At 42.5% G+C, this 19,727-nt stretch overlaps 1 protein-coding gene across 4 annotated transcripts in view; it reads left to right on the forward strand.

Moving 5' to 3' along the window:
- Positions 1–19,243, forward strand: part of LOC308097759 (segment polarity protein dishevelled homolog DVL-1-like) — a 49,486-nt gene extending 30,243 nt beyond the window's left edge. The window contains exons 5-15 of one of the 4 annotated variants that reach the window (XM_080445773.1): positions 2,830–2,968; positions 3,346–3,439; positions 3,910–3,979; positions 4,480–4,619; positions 6,817–6,893; positions 7,611–7,678; positions 7,876–7,968; positions 8,295–8,468; positions 9,717–9,884; positions 10,400–10,615; positions 16,414–19,243. In XM_080445773.1, the coding sequence (XP_080301899.1) occupies positions 2,830–2,968; positions 3,346–3,439; positions 3,910–3,979; positions 4,480–4,619; positions 6,817–6,893; positions 7,611–7,678; positions 7,876–7,968; positions 8,295–8,468; positions 9,717–9,884; positions 10,400–10,615; positions 16,414–17,030 (1,856 nt within the window). In that variant the 3' untranslated portion in view covers positions 17,031–19,243. The remainder of the gene's footprint in view (positions 1–2,829; positions 2,969–3,345; positions 3,440–3,909; positions 3,980–4,479; positions 4,620–6,816; positions 6,894–7,610; positions 7,679–7,875; positions 7,969–8,294; positions 8,469–9,716; positions 9,885–10,399; positions 10,616–16,413) is intronic. The other 3 variants (XM_080445775.1, XM_080445774.1, XM_080445776.1) reach the window with 3 other exon arrangements.
- The last annotated feature ends 484 nt before the right edge of the window (positions 19,244–19,727 follow it).

Genomic DNA, 19,727 nt, shown 5'->3' on the forward strand with positions numbered 1-19,727 from the left:
TCTTAAAAATGATTCTGTCTATTCTGTTTGACTGTGTGTGGACAAGAGCAGTTCTGAATCAAAGTTGCTAAAACCCCGGTAAGCGTATCCCTTGTTCTCTCCTTTCTGCGCGGTGTGCGTGACAATGGACTGAATAACGCGGTCGACGGTTCCAGCAGCAGGGGGACAGGTGTAGCACCCCGAGGGGGCTGCGAGGAGTTCTGGAGTGGGATCTGTTTCAGGGCCAGCGGGGGGGGGGGGGGGGGGGGGTTTAATACGTTACCTGGCTCTGACAAGGGCCATGGTTAAGAAACCCAAGTGCAGGTGACAGGCGGAGTTTGACTCTGCACACTGCTGCACAGAGTATTATTACCATTGACAAAATGTATGTTATACATAAAAAAAAGAAGAAATGACAGAGAACCACCGCTGCAAGCATTTTCTCATTAAACCCCTGACTGGTATTGAAAGGTCATACGAGACACAGTTAAGTCTAAACAATAGCGGCTGTGTTAATGTATATTAACACGGAGAATAAACACAGCTGACCTGGGTGAACTTTCCCGTCCTCTGTTGTACACAACGGTGGTGGAGGGAACAGTAAGGTCACCCGAGCGCGGGCGCTGTGATGCGTTAAGTAGGTAGCTGGTGGGGAGTTTTTAATGACCTGATGGTGTTGTCACCTGGAGCAGAGATAAAACAGAGCACATCATCTCAAATCCCATAATATCTCTGGAACTCCCTCCACCTCGCCCACTGCTGGCATCTGATTGGCCCGACGGAGAGATTAGCAGATATCCTATAGCGGGGACTGGGAGGGAGGAGGTAGAGTACTTTGGCTGGCGAGTCGCGGTTAGCTCAGTTCCTCTGTGAGTCCGTCTGCTGGAGGCACCGTGTCCACCGGCGCTGCGGTGAGAGAGACAATAGAATCTTGTTCTGGGCTTTTTCTGCTGAAGTTAACTTTGACATTTCAAGATGGTTAGATGATCGTGAATTTGCCGGTGATGTTGAGTATCTTATTATATTTAGAGCTGTTTGGGATCTCGTGCCGGTGTGACACTGATGGTGTCATGATTGCGGAACATGAAATCATCTCAGCTGCGAGGATTATTGTTTTTACACTGAACTAACGGACAGCTTATCTTGCTTTAATGTGATGTTGTTTATTTGATGTCTTATCATCAAAATGGAATATGCAAACGTGCAGGACTTATACTTCATCATGATGGCTGATGGCATTGTTGATTTGTGGATCTTAATTAATGAAACAGAGGAAAGCCTCCAGTCCAATGATTAAGCTGCACTTGACTGGCAAAACTATTTGTAAACTATCTCAACCTAGTTCATAGAAATATCCTGGATCTGCTGCTACCTACTGTTTATATCGCTGTCTGCATAGTACTTTATATTATTACGACTTTTGTTTTCTTTATAGGAAGCCAAAGGATTTATTGCTGCTCGTAAAGTACTTCATAGCACCAACAACGTTTGACATGGATTACTTTTATGGACACTTGTTTTAATCACAAGATAAAATCAAGCTGATATTTCAGTGAAAGGAGCTTTGTGTCTCTGCATCTGCCTCTATTGCATAGAAAAGACGTGGAGCCTGTTGGCAACAATCCAGGCTTACAAACAGATTTCACAGGGTCCAGAGAGGGTCTTAGGCCTTGAACGACAACCCGCTGCACTCCGTGGGTTAATGTGAGTGCGTGTGAGATAAAAAAAAAATGCTCGAGTGAATCCCCAAGAGGAAGATTTGCACCGCTCTCCCGAAAAAACCTATGAAGCTTCATTTACGTACACGCACCTTCTGGGCAGAGAACGCCGGCATGGGAACGACCACGTTGTTGGAACGTTTCATTGGCTCCCGGCAAACGCTCTCTCTGCCACGGCCCCGTCGCCGCGCCCGGCCCTTCCAGCCAATCCGCTGTCACCCTGAGACAGTGCCTCGGCCATGGCGATGTACGTATGGAGTATTGGGATACGGATGTGTTTGTGATAGGGAATGGACTTATGCTAGACCATGTGCTGGGATATTGTTTACAAAGTCCTGTAAACAAGTTAACCACTTGCGTCCCAATTTTTGTCATTATAGTTGAACACTTTCCAAAATCTTTCACAAATTGCCGATCTACAAGCTCACAACCCATCCCGACGTGACTTGAGCTCATAACATTTTTTCACTTAAAAAAAAAAGGTGTTAGAAAATAAGAAAAGAAAATTGTGTCATTATTTTGTGTTTAGTTTCACTCCATTATGACTCTTGCCAAAGCCATTTTCTTAATCCAAATGAAACCCCTCAGTTTAACACCCTCAGTCATTCTGTGCACATTTAAACTAAATGTCTACTAAGTCTGGCTGAAACCCCTGACTTTTCTACTTTCTACTATTTCTCGTCTCTGTTTCTGTATGTTTGAGTCTTATATGATACTTGTTCCCTTCAGCATTCACTGTCTGTCTGTCTGTCTGTCTGTCTGTCTGTCTGTCTGTCTGTCTGTCTCTCTCTCTCTCTCTCTTTCTGTTCTGTGTTCAGCTTTTCTCTATTCTCTCTTTCTTTAATCTAACTTTTCCTGGAACTGCGTGTTGAGAGAAAAATCACACGTTTTTTTACATCCCGTAATCGTGTGATTTGATTCTGATTCTGTCTCTGTCTCTCTCTCTCTCTGTGTGTGTGTGTGTCTCTCCTCTCTCCTCTGTGTGACCTGACCACTTGGCTAGCAACCTTCCTTGTGACCTTTTTTTTATTGTTTTATAATGCAATTTTGGGTCATGGGTGGGGATGGTCGACTTAGAAGTATTAAATCCAACCTGTTGTCATTTTGCTCCCGTCTCTCTCTCTCTCCACAGTCCCTCGCATCAACGGTCACTCTAAGTCGGAGCGTGCGGCGAGGGACTCGGCCATGGGCTACGACAGTGCCTCGGTGATGAGCAGCGAGCTGGAGTCCAGCTCCTTTGTGGACAGCGAGGAAGACGAGGACGCCAGCAGGTAGACTGCCACTTTGTACTCTATTTCTGGGGTTCTCAGAGTGGGGTCTGGACCCCCAGGGGTCCTTGGGGGGGGGGGGGGGGGGTTCAGGGGGTCTGCCAAATTATTTGGTTGAAACGTTGTACCTTATGTACTGACACGTTTTGTGCTTGGTAAAATATTTGTCTGATGTTTTTCCACATAGATGACTATTTCCCGCTACATCAGAGCTCTTTGCCGAAAATACCAGCTCTACAAGCTCACAACGCATCGTTGCGTGATGCATTGTGAGCTTGCAGATGGACCATTTTTGCTGAGTGTTCGCTCCAGAATAGGGACGCTAGGGTTCAAGCGATTAACTAACTATAATAACCTTCTTGTCCTCGGTGTGTCTTCAGACTCAGTAGCTCCACGGAGCAGAGTTCCTCTTCTCAGCTGATGCGGCGGCACAAACGGCGCCGACGGAGGCACAAGGTGGCCAAAATCGACCGGGTGAGTGAAAGGCTGAAGAAACTTGTATCTGACTTTTGAAGTCAGTATTGTATTTTAGATTGTATTTTTATACCACCAGTAGTGAGTAGCTCAGATGATTGTGCAGTGTTAATTTCGTTAAGTAAAACTATGACGATAAATGTTTGTCAACTACCTTTTTTCACTGAATAAAAACAAAATAAAAACAATCTACAAGCCCACAAAGTGTCTCAGACAAGGCGCTTGTGAGCTTTTAGATCGGCTATTTTCAGCACACAGCTATAAATCAGGCATTACGAAGCCATCAAGGCCTGCCAAATTTTTTTTTTTTTTACTTTTTTACTAAATCAACTGTAGATTTAGTTTAGTTTGTTATTTCAGATGACTAAAATATGACTAAAACTATGTGGAATTTTATTCAAAAGACTATCACTAAGTCTAAATCAAAATCTGCTGTCAAAATGAACGCTGTGATTGTGTTGCCTTTCCAGTCGTCGTCGTTCAGCAGTATCACAGACTCCACCATGAGCCTCAACATCATCACCGTCACACTAAACATGGGTAAACCTTCACAGCTAGTCGTCGCCGTCAGGCAAGGAAACCTTGTATGTGCAAAAGCATAACTTTTCAGGAAATGGACAAAAAGAACCGGCGTTCCAATGGATGAAATGTAATCATTATTTAGTCACAAGCTCTTGTTAACACCCTACCTACAGATAGACTTAACTACTTTCAACCTACTGTCCCTATTTGTCATTATATGAAAGAACTTGTGAAACTAGCAGAACACCTCGTATCGCGATGCATTGAGAGCTTATCGATCAACAATTTTCCCTACTTTTGCACCACACTGTCATATAACGTATAGATATAAAGTATCTACTAGGGCATCAATTGATGAAAATAAAACATCAAAAAGATGAAATATGGAGATACAAGGTTTCTGCCCGACACCGAGGATTTGCATACAGTATGTACAGTTACAGTCGTAATCTGTTTTATCATACCTGATGTTCTTCATCTCTCTGTTTTGTTTTTATATTTGTCGTTTGTCCTCACAGAGAAGTACAACTTCCTGGGTATCAGTATTGTGGGTCAGAGTAACGACCGGGGCGACGGGGGAATCTACATCGGCTCCATCATGAAGGGAGGCGCCGTGGCGGCCGACGGCAGGATAGAGCCTGGAGACATGCTGCTGCAGGTAACGTCGCAGCGTACAGGTGCTTTACACGCCTGACACGGTTACTTAAACCCTTTTAAGAGCGGGAAAGCATCTGTGTCACTTTCGATTTTAACCACTTCAACCATTATCTTATACTTTGGCTCTTCAAAAATAGCAGATCTACAAAGCTCAAAGCGCGTTTGCAAATCTTTGAATGTATATTTTTTCAAGCGAATGTTTGTAACTCAAATCTTCGCTTCTGGGGGTTCTACAGTGAAAACAACTACAGTATGTTGTTGCTGTATATATCAGTGGCGAAAACAGAAATGGTATAGAGCCCTGAGGAACTCCGGTCAACCAAGCGTTTAAGTGGTTAAAGGAGCACTTACAGGGCTTGATATACTTAGTGATACTGGCACGAGTGGCACGCAATTAAAGGGATATTTCACTTTCAAAAAAACGTTTGCTCATTTTATCGTCTACTCAGGCTTTAGTGAGCCCCCCAGACCGTTTTTAAGTTGCTTGATTCATTATTTAGATATTTGATATTCATTTTATCAGACACGCCCCCTTCCTATACAAACCCATTATAACTTCAAACTTCATTTTTAACCCGTTAGATTCATCAAAAACACCCGTCCTTGGTTCTGGCGACTCACCCTGCCCTCCTAATGCGTGAGGGGGCCGTGTTTTTTCAATTACTTTTTTCATTTATTTAAAAAAAAAAAAATTTAAATGAAAAAAATTAAATACATTAAAAAAATTAAATAAAATAAATGAAAAAAGTAATCGAAAAAACACGGCCCCTTGCGTATTAGGAGGGCAGGGTGAGTCACCAGAACCAAGGACGGGTGTTTTTGATGAATCTAACGGGTTAAAATGGAGTTTGAAGTTATAATGGGTTTGTATAGGAAGGGGGCGTGTCTGATAAAATGAATATCAAATATCTAAATACTAAATCAAGCAACTTAAAAACGGTCTGGGGGGCTCACAAAAGCCTGTGTAGACGATAAAATGACCAAAAGTTTTTTTGAAAGTGAAATATCCCTTTAAGTATAAATCCAGCTTAACCACTTAAACCAGTGGTTCCCAAACAGTGGGTACTCGGGACCCATTTTTGGGTGACGCAAACGTTTTAATGGGTCACGAATTCTAAATCTAAATCTTTTACCACAAAAAGGAAAAAATGTAAAATCTTTCTAAAAAATTGCAGAAATTTAAAATAAATACTTGAATAAAAGTTCATAACTTTAAAAAAAAAAACAATAAAGAAAAATAGCACATATACAAGCTCAGCTTGCTATTTTTGTAATTGGGCTTAAGTGGTTAATTCAAAAATGTATATTTGTAAGTTTGGGTCCTGGGGAGACACCAGATCTAAAAGGTTTGGGAACACCTGACTTAAACCCTATATACTTGACCGGAATCCCCCAGGGCTCTATACTCGGTCCCTTCTTTTTTCCCCTTTACACCAAATGTAATCACCGAAAATAGCTGTCTTGTAATCTACTATTTTCCCAGAATAGGGAAGCTAGGGTTTATGTGATTAAGCCTATTTACCAGAAGGTTCTTCCTTGCATTCTAAAACAGCTGTTCTTGCTCTATAGTGACACCTACTGGCATGGGCGCAGCTGAGCCTCCTTTAGTCTAATATCTTTAGTCTTTAGTCTAACAGTAGCCAGATGATTATTAGATGGATATCATACATCGTGGACACAACTATTGAAAAACACGATGCACCGCATTGTGAGATTGTAGAATTTTGAAACATATTGACAAATTACGTTGACAAATATCTCATGGGGGTCCCTTTCCCCAAAATCTTTTCAAATGCATATCAATTTGAGGGTCCTTGACTAGAAAAATATTTGAGCACCTCTGTGCTAAATAAAAGGTGTTTGTTTTTGCCACAGCAGCTAATATGTAGTTTTTTTCTTTTACTTATCTATACTGTATACATGTAGTTTTTAAAGATGTATACTGTATTGGCGTAGGTTTATTTTATTTACAGATGTACATTATATTGTGTAGAAAGCTGCTTAGGATTTGCAGGCTTTTTTGAATGCCTGAGAGCAGCATTGGAGATTAACACACAACTCCACAAAACGGTCGGATAGAGGAGTCCCCAGAGAATGCCGCACCGTGCTATTTTGGTGGTAGAGTACGAAAGAAAACCCCCCTCAGTATTTATTCTAATAAATGATGGTGTGGTTTGATGTGTGTGTGTTTCCACCAGGTGAACGATGTGAACTTTGAGAACATGAGTAACGACGACGCGGTGAGGATCCTCAGAGAGATCGTCTCCAAAACTGGGTAAGTAGGACACTGTGCTACAGGAACACCTGGAAACTCCCAGAGAAACTACCCAATGTCCCTACTGCCCACACTTATTATTACATACAGCATTTAATGTAATGTAATGTACACACAGGCAGGCTATTGGTTTCCATCAACTCCAACCTCTTATATGCCAGAGTTAATGTGCAAAAACGATGACGAAAAATGTTCGTCGACTACCAGATCTACAAGCTCACAGCGCGTCACTTGCGCTGCGAGCTTGTTCATCTGCTATTTTTGAAGATCTTTTGAAAAATATCGAAAATGTTTGGAAACTTTTGAATATTTCTTTTGTAATCATTTACAAATCTTCTCTTCTGGGTGTCCCTGGCACAAAACATTTCCAGATGGGGGTCCGCGGCCAAATGCATATCAATTTGGGGTCCTTGACATGAAAAAGTTTGGGAAGCACTGTGGTAGAGTTAGTATGTTAATACAATATAACTAGTACCTCTGCAGTGGTTATCTCCCTACTCTGCCGTCTTTATTGTAGTTTGGACATCGTTGCAATTACCTATCTCTGTCAGGAGAGGGAGACAACAGATCAAAAACTGATAGATTGTAGATGTAAGCAGCGTTGATACTGTTGATGGCCATGAATCATGTCCTCGCTTTTTTGTTTTTCATAACATGTGAATGTTGTTTACTATTCACTGGCAACCTAAAGAGGTCTTCTTCATGTTTTCTCTCTAGGCCAATTAGTCTAACTGTTGCCAAATGCTGGGATCCGTCCCCACGAAGCTACTTCACCATCCCCCGCGGTAAGATAAAGCACACCGTTAGCCTTTAACCACCAAATACCGATTTCCCCAAGCTAAGCATATTGATCTTTTAAGTTTAAATGTAACGTGTACTCCAATAAGCTGAGCCTGACCATATTTGGTCTGGTGATGGTTGTACCATGTGGTTTATTAAACTCATTTATTCCCTTTCCCCCTGTGTTTGTTGGCTCCTCCAGCGGAGCCAGTGAGGCCGATCGACCCTGCAGCCTGGATCTCTCACACCACGGCTCTGACGGGACCCTACCCACACTACGGTACCAACACAATAAGTATACATTCATTTAAATTAATTTTATTTTAAAGATTTTTTTGTCTTCTTAATTCTGATAATTTTTTCTTACTTTTTGCTTCATTAAAGTTATTTGTTTTGTCTTTTAATGTCTTTTGAGTACCCAGAAAATCACTATATAAGTTTGATGTATTATTATCATTATTATTATTATTATTATTATTATTATTATTATTACCCTTATTATTATTATTATTATTATTATTATTATTATTATTATTATTATTATTATTATTATTATTATTATTATTATTATTATTGCAATGCATATTTTGAGCCTTTCATTTGTGGCCATATTCACATCAGGTGTGAAGTGTCACAGTGATTGTTCCATCTCCCTCCCAGAATTCGATGACCTGCCTCTCTCTGCGAGTAAGACGGACATGGCAACCATCGTCAAGGTGATGCAGCTGCCTGACTCCGGTCTAGAGATTCGAGACCGCATGTGGCTGAAGATCACCATTGCAAACGCCGTCATTGGTGAGGAGACCTTATGATATGTTAGACTGCTACAGTGTTCAATGCAGACTTAAGTTATGTGTTTATCCTTAAGTTATGAATGCAGTCATAAGTTATGCAATGTACTATTGATTTAGAGATAGTCATGTTTGGAGGAAATACTAAGTATGTGTGGTGGAGGTTCATCTGTTTACATTTCTTGGTGCTGCGAGAAATGTGATTGGAGATGTTGTCAGGTGTTTATTATCAAAAGGGTTTGTGTTTGGCCCTTGTGTATCCCTATTTAGAAAAACCTTCAACCTTCATACAATAGTAAAAAAAAATGTGTTGCTAGTTAGCTGATCCCAATCAAATCATCCTTTAAAAAACGGAATGTTCATGTTTAATTTCTAATGATTCTATTCTCCACCAACTTCTTAGATGTCATAGTGGTTTTGGTGTGTGTGTGTGGCCAATTAGTGTGGCCACACTGTACTTTGCCAAAGTACTGCACACAAGTGTGTGTGTGTGTGTGTGTGTGTGTGTGTGTGTGTGTGTGCGTGCGTGTGCGTGTGTGCGTGCGTGTGTGTGTGCGTGTGTGATTTATGCAATTAGAAAGATCAAAATCAATTTGTCATTGTGCATTTTTGTAAAGCAAATGTATTCACATTGCATTGAAATGATTATGAAGCATAGCTATACAGTAAGTTGCATAAGCTACATGTTTTAGCTGAGAATTAGTGCTGTGTGAATATTTAATGTTTAGCTTTAAATATTAATTCAAGGCTGAATCACAAATCTGTTCTACCTAGTGTTGATGAACCTTTTATCAAACAGCAGTCACTAGTGTGGCTGTTGTGTGCGTCAGTTTCTACCCTAGTAGCAGTCCATCTTAGGCCTGGTCACAATTATTTGAGATAATCGCAATAATAATCATGATCGTCAAGAGTTTCCATTTTGAACATTTGTCATAATTTATAATTTTTTATAGCGGAAATAAATAGCAGATCTACAAGCTTGTAGATCGGCTATTTCCACTCTTCTAAAAAAAAATAATGAAAGTTCAATGTTATTATTTGCCATATCTGCCCTGTGCAACTTTTATTTACAAAGCCTAAAAGCCAAACAGAAATGTAACTTCTACTTATTATGTTCCAACGTTCACTGCCCAGAACACATTTAATCGCACTTATTTGAGTGACAAATAATCGCAGAGTAAAATGTCATGATCGTGACAGCCCTAATCTTGGTTTGTGTGTGTGTGCATGCATGTGTGTGTTACTGTGTCAGGTGCGGACGTGGTGGACTGGCTATACTCCAGAGTAGAAGGCTTCAAGGACCGGCGGGATGCGCGGAAGTACGCCAGCAGCCTGCTGAAGCATGGCTACCTGAGACACACCGTCAACAAGATCACCTTCTCTGAACAGTGTTATTACACCTTCGGGGACCTTTGCCAAAGTACTGCACACATCTTCCTCTTCATACAACAGCTGTTGTTGCATGTTATGATAAATCGATAAGCCACAAGAGGGTCGTGCTTTACAGTAGGGCTCAAAAGTGCTGCATTTGTTGTAAAATCTTGCATAATACTGTATGCAGGAGGAAAACAATTGCTCCTCTTCCCCTGCCACTGTACTATAAATAAATAAATAAATATTGTAAATAATATGTTGGCGCAGGGATACTGGTAGATGCAGTCCAGATGTGTTTAGTTTTTTTTACAAGCAACGGAACTAACCATTTTATAATCTCTCTTTTACCTTCAGACATATAAATTAACCACTTAAACCCTATATATTGTTGAGTGGGTCCCATACTTAGTGCCCTCCTTTTTTCCCTCTACACCAAATCTTTTTTTCAGAAAACTGTTTTGAACTGATTTAGGAGACATTTGTAGAATCGGCTCAGGTCTGGGTTAAAGCATGGTGCTAAATCTCTCTTGTCCCGCCGTTCCCCTGTGTCCCGTCTATCAGACATGGCGTCCCTCAACCTGAATGAAGGTTCCAGCGGTGGGGGGTCCGAACAGGACACTCTGGCCCCGCTGCCTCCTGCCACCAACCCCTGGCCCCTGGGGGGCCAGCCGTTCCCTTACCCTCCCTTCCCGTCCGCTCCGCCCAGCTTCCCTCCAGGATATTCGGACCCGTGTCACAGCTTCCACAGTGGCAGCGCAGGGAGCCCGCACAGTGAGGGTGAGTTGACGCTTGACCACGTTCAAACTCTGGTGTCCCTATTTTGGGCATGTCATTATAGGTGAACGTATTTTAACACATTGCCTGCCAAGGACGTATGTTTACGTCTTTTAAAAAAAAGAGGGCGCTCCAGCACAACTTAGGAATGATCCCTTGACACTCTGAGAGAAGGAATGGACGGATGTGATGTCATCCCAAAAAACGTCACTTCCGTGCACTGCTATATTAGGATTTGTAGAAAAACGCATCTAGCTTGGATTATTTTATTTTTTTGTGAAAACGAGCCTTATTCAACGGGCGATAGCAACAAAATGGCCGATCGCGGTGAAAACGTTTTTTCTCCGGAGGATAGAGGAGACCCTCCATTACCCCCCCAGACACCCTTTGCTTACTTCCGTGTCTACAACGTGGCTTCCGCGGCTCTCCAAAGATTGTCAATTTAAGGTAAAAAACACTGACATGGGGATGAAAAACGATGTTTAAATCTCAGGCAGTCAATGTGTTAAATAAGTAAGTAGCAGATCTCCACATTTGTAGATTGGTTACTTTTGCTATTTTTGAAATGGGGCATGAAAATGAGGCAGATTTTGTAGAGTTTGTTTTCCAGTTCAGGTTAAAAACTAACAACGGCAACAGTTGGGGCAGGAAGGCTCACATACAGGTCTCTGGCATATTGTCTGTAAAATAATTATACATTTTAGAATGGAAACAGGCCATTTGCTCAATCTTGATTCATTTCACACCCTACAACTGCTACTTTAGTTTCTGTGGGGCGCCTATTCCACGCCTACTTCAGAGCACAGCTCGCTTCTGTCTGGCTGCCGCCCTGTCTCGCCATGCATTGGCCAGCCACACAGCGCTATTTACTGGCTCTGCCTCCTGCTGCGATGGCGAAATTCTGTAGTTTTTTTTTTACCTGAACCGGATAACAAACTACAAAATCATCCTAGGGTTTCATGCCCCTTTAAAGGTGCAGTAAGTGATTTCCTCTTGTTAAAATAAGTCTTTAATAACTATATAGTCTAATCATTGCTATAACGTGTGTGTTCAGTAACAGGGGTCTCCCTGTCTCTCCAGCTCTTAAATAAACAAATTGCATTTTCAGATCGGCATACCAATTTTATCCAATCAGTAGAGAGAACTTAGCCTGGTAAACCCTCCCTCCGGAAATCTCATTTCCATTTGATTCTGAAATCAAATTGAAATGAGATTTCCGGAGGGAGGGTTTACCAGGCTAGAGAGAACTCACACAGGATACAGAATAAACAAGATAATTTTGAACTGATGTCGCAAAGAAATTAGCAGACAAAATTGGAACTGGAACACTATAAAATTGAGGCTGATAAAAAAATCCTGCCTGATTGGCTGAAATTGGCAACCCCACCTGATTTTTTTCCCCTGTTTAGTAAATTAAATTAAATTAAATTTTATTAAAGTGTCAAATCACAACAAGTTGTCTCAAGACACTTTACATGTAGAGAAGAGTAAAGAGCTGGAGAGAAGGGCAGACCAGACCCCAGTTACTGAACAAACACTCTATAGCAATGATTACTATCATTTTAACCAAACCAAGTCAAAGTATGATGCATTACGAAGTCTTCCAGGTTTTCATGTATTTTTGACACACTATTTTAATACTTGTTACCTGCCTGATTCATTGTTGTTGTGTATTTATACTGGTCTTTTTTTTCCTGGGTAGTTAAGCTGACACCAGATCAGATTGCTTATTTCCTTGTCTGGTGTGTGTTTTCTAAAACCCGTCCTGTATTGTCAAGGTCAATCATGAGCATCTTGAGTCAAACAGCGGACGGCTCTGCAGTACTGGGTGTGTACACGATAAAAGCCTGTTCCACTCTACGATTACAAATCTCCAGCTTGAAATAAATCCCAATCAGGTCCATCCTTCTTCTCCCATCGATTCTTGAATGATCCTTTCTTTGGTTTTGGTCCTGTGTTGCTAGTTGCATGCCTTTTTACGCAATCTCTGCATTGAGGGAGAGTGGCGTCATGGGAGTGAGATTGTAAGTAGATGTGTAGATGGCTGGACGGTATGTTACATCAGTGTTTCCCAAACATAGGTTTGTGGCCCATTTTGGATCCAGGGCCCTTTTTATGGGTCACTAATGTCCTATAATTTTTCAAAAGCTATTTTTTTCCAAAAAGGTTTTCAAACATTTTTCAAAAGATTTAGGAAAACCTTGTAAAAACAACTTTCGTAAATTTGAGTCCTATGGACAATACCACGTCTCTTTTGGGTCTCAAGCTAAAAAGGTTTGGGAACCCCTGTGTTACGTGGTCTCGCGTAGCCAGACTACTGATACGTCTGGGGAAAATTCTACATTCAATATTATGGACTAGAACAGCGGAGAAAACTAGAGCTAACAGACCTCATGCGCCCACTGCTTTGTCCAATCCTGATACCATCCTAATATCAAGGACTGCCTTAAAGTAGGGTTGGGATCCGCAACTGGCGGAACCAGAAGAACCAACATTGAGGAACCGGAATTGGTTCCATCACATTTGGAACCATTTCTGGAACGGTTGTTTTATTTTCTTCACACTGTCAGAGCTGGTACTTGGACTTCATGTCTGCTTTACAATTGCAATGCTTGCTTTTGTATTTCAAGGACCACCATAACTCTGAGCGAGTACAAATGGAACCAAATGGACCCATAAGGGTCCATTTGGTTCCATTTGTACTCGCTCAGAGTTACAGACCTGTACGGGTCCGTTTGGAACCCCCTCTCGGAATCGCTAAAGGGAACCGTAAAGGAATCGGACCGTCAAGAAGGAATTGTTAAGGAACCGGAATCGTTAAAATCCTAAAGGATCCCAACCCTACCCTGAAAGTATTTTTATTGGTTCTGCAATACTGTTATTTTTTAAAACTCTGAATTGTTTTCCACCCAGTTTTAGCCCATTCATTGAATTTGGACGTGTCAGTAGGTGGAGACCTCTGATCGTCTGGCTACGCAAGACTACAGTATATGTTACATGTTTCCATTTGTGCCATCTTCATTCATTATTATTTTGTTGTTGTTGTTTTTTAACCATTGCTCATTATTTCAATCAGATAATCACAGCCTTTGAAACTTTGGAGGAGAGAAATGAATAAAACTTAACAATAGATATTTTGGAATGGGTTTTGATTTGTTTATTTATTGTTTATTTTTGGCCTTTCCAGACAAGAATTGTGGACATTAGTGGGTTTAGCTGTGTGTGTGTGTGTGTGTGTGTGTGTGTGTGTGGGGGGTGTGTGTGTGTGTGTGTGTGTGTACGTGTGCTTTTTTGTTGTTGTTGAAGGGATCAACGTACCACGCAGTGTTTTAGTTTGTACAGTAATGCTTCCTTTGTGTTCCGTAGTACGACAGTGAAAATGGCAGATGTACAAGCTCACAATCCGTCGCGGATGCAACATGTTGTGAGCTTGTAGATCTGTCATTTTTGCAGAGCGACACCGTCGTACGTCAAAATAGGCTTAAGTTATACAGTTGAGACTTTAGACTGGTTATCTACACAGAGTGCAACAGTGACCGCCATGTTTTTCACAGGCGCTGGAGCCCGAACAGAATTTCCCATTAATTTACTCTAAGATGTTTAAAAAATATCTATGTATATTTTACTGTAACCATTGTCTTTATTCGTTTATATTGTTAACAGTGTTGTTGAATATTGTAGTTGACTTGTAGGGATTTTTGACGATGATACAATCGTTACTCCGGGCTATAGGATATAGTTATAGTCACTCACACAAACTCCACCAATCGGAGACATCGCTGCTACACTTTAGGATTGTGGGTAGTGATTTTTTTTTTTTTTTTTTTTTTGCTTCTGACACATCACTGTTGATCTCTGTGGGCAGGAACAACAGAAGTTGACTGTAGCTGGCTGGCCTGAGAGGTGTGTGTGTGTGTGTGTGTGTGTGTGTGTGTGTGTGTGTGTGTGTGTGTGTGTGTGTGTGTGTGTGTGTGTGTGTGTGTGTGTGTGTGTGTGTGTGTGTGTGTGTGCTTTTGTTGTTTTGTGTAGTTTTTTTGTGTGTGTGTGTGTGCATGTGTGTGCGCGTGTGTGAGTGTGTGAGTGTGTGTGTGTGTAATTCTGTTGTTCCCTCTGTTTCTGCTGGGCAAACGTTAGACTGAAGGATGGATATAGTACCAGGACACAGTGGGGGAACGGCCCGGTAAGCCAGCTAAAACCCTGCTTCTCTCCTCCTCTGCTGCTCTCTCTCTCTGTTCATCTTCTTCTTTTTCCATTCCATGAAATCTCACTCTGAAATTTGACCGTTTTCTCTTTCTCTCTCTCTCTCTCTCTCTCTCTCTCTCTCTCTCTCTCTCTCTCTCGTACCCATAGCCCTTGACGTTTACCCCCATCCATAGCTTTGAGGTTTTTTTTTCCTGGCCCACCCCATGCCCCCCATTCTTCCAGCGTGTGTGTGTGTGTGTATTTGTGTGTGTTTGTCCCTGTCACCTGGAGCTGTGTGCGACTCTCCTGACAGTCCCATTGTCCCTCTCTGCACCCGTGGGCATGCATTGGTACAGTTCTGGGGGAACCGCAGTGAAGGTGCATGATGCGGGACATGAGATCAGTGCGAGGCTTGTGTTGTTCTCACTCTCACTGATAGAGGGCGATCATGCACCGTTCTTTTACCCAGTACTGTGGGGCTCATTGTGGGGTATAGAATAAGGCAGGGGGAATGTTCAATTTGGCAATCATGTGGTACACCTCTGTCAGCATGATGCCACCAGTGTGAGTTACTCGCAGTGTAAAGAAACAATAAAATGAAACATAAATTAGAAAATAGGTGGAATTATTTATGTCTGACTGCTCCAATATGACCCATTGCTTACTATGCAGGAATATTCAGACACATTTTAAGTCATTATAGGAGAATAATTAAAACCAGATTTAAATAGTTAAAATAGCTGATATAGCATTGCATATTTGTAGATCGTCTATTTTCGCTATTCGTTGTATGACAAAGTATGCGGCTTAAGTGGTTAAAGAAAGCATTTCTTCTAGTGCCATTGCACGAAACAAAAAACAAAACAAAAATAATGAATTCAGAATGGAGAGTGAATATTTTATTAGCTGAATTGAAAATGTAATTTGTGAGTGTAGCTATATTGTTAATCCTGTGGTGTCTTTCTGACGCAGGTGTATCATTCTTACTGTTTATACTGTATGAATATTTCATTGTTCTGTATGAATATTACAGGAGGAGGCTCTTGGTAATAACTTGCTGCTGCTTGACATCGGGCAAGCGGCTTATGTAACAATCATGTTTTTGGATTGCATTAATGACGATAATACCTGGTCACACTTTAAACAAAGTACAGTGAAGTCTTTCATAGCATTTACATGTTATTATTCCATGTCCTTCACAAGAATTAAATATGTGAAACCTTCTGTAAAACAATGTCAACCCATCTGAAAGCATTTCATGGTGAGTGCACAATGGCCCATGGGGTTTATGAAAGATTCATTAAGCTTTCATAATACCTTTTTGTTTAACGTGTGACCCTTTGCCTCCCTCAGTAGTGGTCTACTCTAAATCAGCCATAGCTGATAGGTTGGAGCTGCGGACTTTTGTATCTATAATGGAGTTAGGTCAGTGGTTCTCTAAGTGGGATCCGGGGACCCTCCGGGTTCCTTGAGGGGGTTCCAAATGGACCCTTGCAGGTCTGAGTTATGGGGGTCCGTAAAAAAATTATAATTGAGAACCACTGAATTAGGTGCACAAATAAATGTCTGTGTTAAAACTGAAACTTGTGTTTTTTTTCCTTTATTCTTCCCCTCCTCAGGGAGCAGAAGCAGTGGGTCCAACCCCAGCGCAGGGAAGGGTCGGCGCTCCTCCCCACAGGAGAAAGTCCACAGGTCGACATGCAGCGAATCAGAGCCTGGCGTCCGCGGGATGAGGCGCGGCGGCGGCGGCGGCGACAGGTCCGCCAGCCAGCTGAGTCATCACAGCCACGCCCTCTCCAGCCACAGCCACGCCCTCTCCAGCCACAGCCACGCCCCCTCCAGCCACAGCCACGCCCCCTCCAGCCACAGCCACGCCCTCTCCAGCCACAGCCACGCCCGGTCGGGTTTCAGCCACACCCAGTCTCACAGGAGCCACTCTCATTCGCACAACAGCCACGCCTCCTTCACCTACAACCACGCCCCCTTCACCCAGCCGGGGCCTGGCTCCTGCGCCCACAGCGAGCGAAGCCACGCCTCTTCCTACGGGCCCCCGGGCTTGCCCCCCCCTTACTGCTTGGCTCGTCTGGTCCCAAAGACCCCCGTCAGCAGCAACACGCCCCCAGGAGCCCCTCCAGGAAGAGAGCTAGCAGCCGTTCCCCCTGAGCTCACCGCCAGCCGGCAGTCCTTCCAGCACGCCATGGGCAACCCGTGCGAGTTCTTTGTTGACATCATGTGACAGGACAGTGCCTTTAAAACTCGACAGCCACAACAATCCTCCCTCTCCTCCCCTACTCTTGAAACCTTCTCAAACTTCTTAATTTCAAGTACCCTCCTTTTGATAACATTTTTTTTTCTGGATCCCCAATATAAACTGTAATGTCCTCAGTGTTAATCCAACTCTGAGAGTGGACAGATGGAACCAAATGGACACTTGGATCCATTTGTACACTTGGAGTTACAGACCCCTAACTCCTCAAGGACCCCTTGGGGTTCACTTTGAGAACCACTGCTTTAAACCCTGTTAGCAGCTGACCAATCCCGGATCAGAACGTAGACACTGGCCCTCTGCTATAACAAAGGTCCCTCTTATGTCCAAGCGAAGCCTTTTTATTTTTGGGGGGGGGGGGGCGGGGGCGACAGGAGCACATCAGGAGAGAGCACCCTCCTCCTCTCACAACACAAAAGCACACAGCTCCACTGTGACTGTGGAACAGAAGCCCTCACCTCTTTTGTATTGACGTGACATGTACAGTTTGTGAAACGTGAGTGGTGTTCAATGTGGTCATCCTTCACAGACGTCGTCGGAGAGCGGTATTCTGAAATGGAATCATTTTTCTGTTTCTACAAGATCTTTAAGCTGGCTGGAGCCTGGATCTCAATCCCCCAGGCCCAGGCAAAGAACCATAGCCCAGACTTATGAAGTCGCCCCCCGGGCTCAGGACTTGGGACACCGGACCACCTGACCCCCTGCCACACTATTAAACCTCAGCCCTTATTATTGACATTTCTCACTTGTATTGCTGTGCCACTACCCTTGGTATAAACTCCTACCTGCCAACTAGAAAATGCTAACAGTCCTTTTATTTCTTAACAACTTAATGAGGGAGGGCCCTGCGGCCGGCCGTTTCGTTCGTTCACCCTAGGCTGCACTTTGCATGACTGTCTCAACTGCTTTAAAAGGAGATAACTTTTTAATTTTGTTTTACGTATTCAGATTTTGTGTTTGGAGGGGGGGGGCTGCCTAAACCCCCGGCAGTGTTCTAAAGGAGGAAATGTATACACTGGATAATTTTCGTGATGTTATTTATGTGATCATGTCACATGTGATCATGTGACGCTGTCCGTCGCTTTCCTAACGATGGCCAACTGACAGACAATCAGACATCAAGCCCCTAACGTCTGACTCAAGACAATAACCGCTTGTCCTAATCTGTGCTGTGTCGAATGTATCGTTATCGCTGTCCCTTATTTAACCCTGACATCCGTGATGAACGTTTTACCGCCAAACAAACTGAACCTGGTCAGCGAAAAAAACAACAACAGCAGCAGCAGCAGCAACTTGCAAACAGGATTGCAAACGGTTGGACGACGCCCACCACAGCGGACTCGGCGGGTTGCTTTTGGGACGACTTGGTTTGCTGACGGCGTGACGGATGCCCCGTACGATAGCGGAATAAAAACCAGTGTGGGTGGGAAAACCAAAGCCTCACATGGGTATGGAGGGCAGCTGTGTTTCTTGTATTATATTGTTGCTGTCGGGCAGAAACGATGCATCTCCAAATGTCATCGTTTTTCCATGAATGAATCGCTATTTTATGCTTCGTCGTATTACAGTGTTGCGCTAAAGTGCTGTAGAGAGAGAGAGAGAGAGGCAAAAATGTAAATACATCAGTTTTTTATATGACAGTATTACAGTGTTGCTACTTTTGCACAACACTGTAATACGACGAAGACTTCCCGAAATAGTTTGGGCATGTCAACGCAAGGTAGAAAGTGGTTAAGTCTGTCTGTGGGTTTTATGAATATTTCACCAATGAAAAGTATTAACAGGAGCTTGTGACTAAATAGTAACTACATTGGATACATTTGAACACAGGTTATTTTTCCCATGTCCTGAAAAGTAGTGGTTCTAGACATACAAGGTTTCCACCCGACAGCGATGATATGATATGAATATCTCATCGTCAGACAGCTCTCATCTTGTGATCTGACTATGAAAGTGTGACTCTTAAGGGCAACCGTGGCTCCCAGAATCCGCAGCGAAATCCATTCTGTGTCTACTTAAAACAAAACTGTGGAACACGGTCACTAATTATTTGAGCACTTTTCCACTGTTTGTCTCCCTCCCTTTAGTATGAAACACTGTTTGCAATCAAAGCTTTCTCCTTCATTTTGTTTCTTTACAAAAGAAGAATAAATTGTACATAGAAATTTATTATATATATAAGAATAAAATATATATGTTCAGAAAGTTGTCTGTACTTGATTTCTAAAATGTCTTATTGTCTATAATCTTGATACTGGTTATCAATTTTGGGCAATGACATTAAATTACATTATTTCACAATTAGTTTATTACTGTGTTTTTGCACCAGACTCCCTTAGAAAGACAGGACTGTCCCCTTTTCTGCTTTCTGCCTTGAAGGCATGCCATGATGACATTACAAGCCTATGCTGCCTCTGATAGGCTTGCCCTGGTAAGCACTGGAATGCTTCACAAGGTGGGTGGATCTGGCTGCAAAGAAGGCAGTGTATGTGATCCATATAAACACACTAACACTAACACTAACGTCACAATGGACAACCCTCCCGCCACTCCTGATAGTGATGCGTGGTGGCCATATTTGAGTAATTTATGATGTTGGCTACGGATTGACGTTGGATCAAGTCTTTACTTTAAAAACCCAGAGGGACCCAGATTATTAGATATTTA

This window comes from Gymnoscopelus braueri (assembly GCF_963280865.1).
Source record: "Gymnoscopelus braueri genome assembly, chromosome: 12".
In the NCBI taxonomy this organism is placed as follows: domain Eukaryota; kingdom Metazoa; phylum Chordata; class Actinopteri; order Myctophiformes; family Myctophidae; genus Gymnoscopelus; species Gymnoscopelus braueri.